General features: G+C 37.8%; 1 protein-coding gene across 1 annotated transcript in view; it reads left to right on the top strand.

Annotated features, from left to right (window-relative positions):
- The first annotated feature begins 936 nt into the window (after positions 1-936).
- The window catches only part of LOC140322949 (intercellular adhesion molecule 5-like), a 23,510-nt gene continuing 19,091 nt past the window's right edge, over positions 937-5,355 (top strand). Inside the window, exon 1 of the mRNA XM_072399619.1 lies at positions 937-1,157. Coding sequence (XP_072255720.1) covers positions 1,094-1,157 — 64 coding nt within the window. The 5' untranslated portion in view covers positions 937-1,093. The remainder of the gene's footprint in view (positions 1,158-5,355) is intronic.

The raw sequence follows: 5,355 nt of genomic DNA, 5'->3' as shown, positions 1-5,355 counted from the left end.
TAAGAACAGATCTCCTAGCAAAAATGGTATTAAATTTGGCTAATTGATTGAGCAATCAAACTTTAATTTCCATAGTTTGTCCAAGTCATAAAGTAGTCAAAAAATAAAGTGGCAGTTTTAAATCAGCTGATGGGATTAAAATGAACCAATTCCAATTTAGGTTTCATTTTTTATTTTTGTTATTGAAGCTGCAATTTATTGGCCAGTTTTGACTTCACCATTGACCAATTTCTGGTTTTTAGGTGACCTCATGGGTAGTTCAGTAAATTGCTTAGTTTTTGGCCAACTGTTTGCAGTTTCCAGTGATGCAAAAGTGACTTTGGATATACATGGCCAATTTTGAATTTACCTAACTAGGACAGCATTTTTTTTTGACCCTTTCAACATAGGGAAACCCTTGAAATAATGTTCAGGGAACCCCTTCTATAATTACTATGTCCACAGCTCACCGTATATTAGCTTGGGGATCGGTATGAAGAATGCTTCTTATATCGTTGGCAATTATGAAGAATATCACCCTTACAGATAACCTAAAAGATCCTTGGTGGTAGTGGTAACCAACATGAGAGGCACAAATTGCTCATTGCTCGAGGAACCCCTAGCAACCTCTGGAGGAACCATGATCGGCAAACACTGAACTGTGATATTGAATTTTGCCAAGGTATCATCAAGAGATGACAAGATAACTTATAAAAAGCAAGAAGAAGAAGCTAAAGAATTGTACGGCTTAAATGTACAAGAAATTGAGATTACCAACAGAACTTGTGTTTTAATTATTTCTTTATCCTTTCTTGGTTTTTCAAGTATTATCTTCCTCTAGCTTTTTCTTTCCATGCTCTATAAATGGTAACTGTTATTCCAAACAATCCCGCCCCATTCATCATACCACGTGTCATAATAAACCACATGAAACAGTTACTACAAGTTTCTTCCATTCCCTCTCACACTGACAGATTCCCAACTTTCTCAGGGAGGAGAGTGAGAAGCCCTGCAAAGTTTTCCCTGACATCTTTCACTTCTGACAACGTGTATCTGAGATTCACGTTCTTCTGCCATCTGTGATAAACTGAGATTTACTGTACACTGCTTTCCAATGGAGTACTCTGCTGTATGGACTGTGATCATTTTTTCTGTTTTCAGAGTCTGCAAAGTGCATGGTAAGTTTATTTTTGAAATATTAAACTTTACTAATCTCGGCAGTTAGCTTGGCTGATATCTAATATCTTTAAAAATGTAATGTTTTAGAGAAACTTTTAGTTAAAAGGCAAATAATTATCAGTTTTTTTAACATGCCTAAAAGGGATATTTCAGTTTGCGCAGATTCCTGCAGGTTGAGTCACCAATGGGCTTTTCATTTTCCACAGAGAGCTCCAGCTGCAGTATCCATAAACTGGCCACAGATGTACAGATTTTCAGATGAATTTTTATACTAAAAAGCAAAAAAAATCTTCCTGCATTAGAAAACACTGAATATTTATCTCTATAATGGGCAGCAAGTTGATACTTTTGTCTTACAGTCCTCCAGCATTCTTCAGCTAGTTCACACGGGTGGTAGAACTGTGGTTCCCAGGTTGGTCCAAGTGGCTGGCATTCCAAACTGCCATGCTTCTTTAACATGAACGTGCATTTGTGCCATTTAGATGGGCAGTTGGCAAGCAGTAATAAACCACAACCTACCATTCTTGTTTATTCACAGTTTAGAGCGAGATGGTGCAAGGAGTATTTTTTGACTATAGGCACAGTTTCCGAAGGTGCACCATAACCTCATCGGCCATGTGAACTAGATCTACATTTGGCATTTGTCACTTCCAGAAGTGTCAAATATCTGAATGCTGGTTCCTTTCACCATTCAATATATCACTATCCACTAAACAAGCGTAACTAATTTACACACCCAAAAATGTCCTAATTCTGAAGGTTCTGCTGGAGGCTTTAACATACGAAGACGGGGTGTTAGAGCTGCCCACTGGAGAGTATTGGGTTTTCCCTATAGCAGGAGGATTTTTTAGGTTCTTTTGGGGAAGTGGATTTTTCAGCAATATATTTAGTAGTTCAATTAAAATTACTCAGAAACGTATCACTATGATTTTGTTTTTTAGATACTCATGCAATCGAATGTTAGCATTCAGTTTATTCTAGATACTATCCAGTTTTCAAGATCTCTCACCACACCCATTTGTGTTTGAGTCAAAAAAGCGATGAAAGAGATGAAAAATCTAACTGGTTGTTGAAGACAAGTTGTTCTGTTTAAATTTCCCCAAACACAATAAATCATCTGTATATGTATAGCCAGCTTGATTTCATAGATCTGTATACTTGTTGTTGCTCTGTTATCCTTAAAGATTCCCTGAAATTCTATCAAGAAAATATTTTGAGTGAAGAGATGTTATCACACCTGAAAGAGTAATGATTGTTGATGGATTGTTATCTTTCATTTATTAATAAGTATGTATAAAGCCTTTTTGTGAATAGAGTAGGGGTGGGGGTTAAAACTTCTGTCTGTTTTTTGCTGTCTGCGTACCCATTGGAGAGATTTTCCCTTTTTTGTCTCTGTAATTTCTGCCACTGGAACCAAAGTTGAGAAACAAATCTAAAACTTTTTTCTTTTACTGGGTCAGGAACAGCATAGACATTTGTCCTGATAATGTTTACTGTGTCCCAAAAAGTAAAGTAAAATCTCACCAATAGGTCAGAGACAAAAAATAGGCTTGCCAGTGGGTTTACCATTTTCCTACTTTATCCAAAACTAAAAACAAATGTTGAATAACTTAACTCATAAACAACTCCATAAAAAACAAAAAGTGTCTAAAACAAAAAGTTTGGATCATGAGTTCAGTCTTTAAATTATAAGTGTAGGTTTGTAGTGGTTAATTAGTCCTGTCAATTGAATTAAGAGTAGGATTTAGGTGTCACTGATGTAAGGATGAAACAAGGGAAGCCAAGCTGGCCAGTCTCTGCTAGGAGATAGAGCAGGGGAAGCTTAGCCTCAGAGTTACTTCTAGGTGAGAAAGTTTGAGGCATCTGAGCTGCTCAGTCACTACTGGGATAGGGAGAATGGGGAGCTGAGCTGCTGTGTTATTGTTAGGATAGGGAGGAGGGCAATGTGAGCTTCTAAAACAGTGCTAGGAGAGTGAGCAAGGGGAATCTGAGACAATGAACCTGATTTTATAAAGCTCTCCAAGGCCGGAGTTTCCAGGTTTGCTGAATCATCCAGCTTCTCTGATGAAAATGTATCCTCTCCAGCCTTGGAGAGCTTTCATAAATCAGGCCCAATGAGTTACTGCTAGGGGAGGGAGTAGGGTGATGTGAGCTTCTAAGTCAGTGCTAGTGGAGGGAATAGAGAGAGCTGAGCTGATGAGTTACTGTTAGGAGAGGGAGCAGGGTGACATGAGCTTCATTGCAATTAGGGGAAGCTGTGGGAGCTGAGCTGCTGAATCATTTCAGGAACATAAAGCAGGGGTATCTGAGCTGCTGAGTCACTGTAGGGAAGAAAGCAGGAAGGATCTGAGTTGCTGAGAGAAGAGGAGCAAGTGTGCTGAGTTGCTGCGTTAAAGCCAATAGGGGGAAGATGACCTATTGTGTGTAAAGGTTAATTTGACAGCATATGTAAAAATTGTTAAGAATTTTTGAATGTCTATAGTTTGGCACTGAATTTACTTTAGGATACCAAACTAAAATATAGTTCTGGCTTTTATTAGGAGATCTCACATTTCTAATTGGACTTTGCACTAAAATCCATTTTATTGGAATAAATTTCATTTTATTAGAATACTGTAAGAGCATTGAGACTGCATTGCAACTATTCCCAGCCCATTTTCCTATTGCAGTACAAGAAGAAAGGCTTTACAATAAATGAAGGCACATCTAAAAGATCGGATGGATAGGAATATAAACCCTGTGCAGTTGTTAGTCCCATGATAGGATGGCGGTTCTTTCCTCTTCCTTCCTGCTAAAACATAAACATTAATTCTTTGATGAGACAAGCGTTCATATTTGGAAATGGTGCATGAGGAGATCATGGAGGAGATTATCTTCAGCAAAAACTTGCTGAAAAACTTGCTTTTAGTTTTAAATAAAGTATTAAATGATGTTGTGCTATGCTTTCTATCAGGATGTAAGAGAAAATCTCTCTCTAGACAATTGGCATTGGAACTGGTGCCCTATTGGAAATTCTTTGTGTTCTTCCTGCTCCTGCAGCATTTTGCACAACCCTTTACTTTTTTCCACCAAGACTAATGATGGAATCTACCCAATGGGGACATTGGCAATATTAGACAAACCCCCTCCATGTTCCATAGTTTTGAATATAATTTAAGGTGCAGGAAACAACCTAGATGGGGGCTTGCCACTTTAGATGCCAGTGGAGACCATCGCTGTTTGGAAATATCAGTTGGGGATGGACTGCACTTGCAATGTTTTTATAATATAAAGAATAAGTTAAGCTTCAGACAACGCAGCAATTCAGTGAAATTTTAAAAAACCTCTACAGACTGAGCAAAAGCTAAACACAAAACTCAAAACTGACATCAGGACACAATTACTGTGCCCGTTGCCATGACATGTTTTCCAGCTAAGCTTTATAAATTATTGCCAAGGAATTTTTGCTCTGTCTGAGTAATTAGTGGGTGGGATAGAAGAAACAAAACCAATGTTTGTAAAAATGAGAAAATCAACGGATAGCAGTTAATAACAGCAAACTTCTGGAAAGCCATATTGCTAATAAACTTGGTTTTCATTTCATTCGGGTAAACTTGTTGGGAAAAATGGAAACTGCAACTGCAAAGTCTCTATATAAAAAATGAACCTGACCTGATGAGAATACAAAAGTAGCTGATTTGTTTTTAAAATAACAGGTTGCTTTTATTGTGCTCCTATCTTCATTATTTAGAGAGCTACTGACCAATAGCATGAATCAGTTCACTGGCTAGTTTTCCAGCTGTCATGCTGATTTGACAGCCTCAGTACTTTTATTTTTTTTTATTATCAACATTTTTATTGTTTTAATTATTTTCATATACAACCAACACATAATATACATACTCCATAAAGCAAAACTTGCAATGTAGTATACAGAGTCATGATGGAGCAGGATTTACAATGCTCACCAATGAGGCAAACTACAATACAACCCCAATTCTAATCTATCCTAAAGCTGCGTACACACTTCCAATTTTTATCGTTGGAAATGAACGATGAACAAACGACGAACGACCGATTGGCCATAAATCGTTCGTTAAAAAAGTAACCAACGACGCCGACGAACGAGGATAGTCGTTGGAAATGAACGACCGGACCGGCGGATCGGATTGGACGACGATCGTTGACCATCTATCGTGTGTACGGTCATTCAGTGAT

Source organism: Pyxicephalus adspersus, chromosome 2, assembly GCF_032062135.1.
Source record: "Pyxicephalus adspersus chromosome 2, UCB_Pads_2.0, whole genome shotgun sequence".
NCBI classification, from domain to species: domain Eukaryota; kingdom Metazoa; phylum Chordata; class Amphibia; order Anura; family Pyxicephalidae; genus Pyxicephalus; species Pyxicephalus adspersus.
This window is presented reverse-complemented; position numbering and strand designations above follow the sequence as displayed.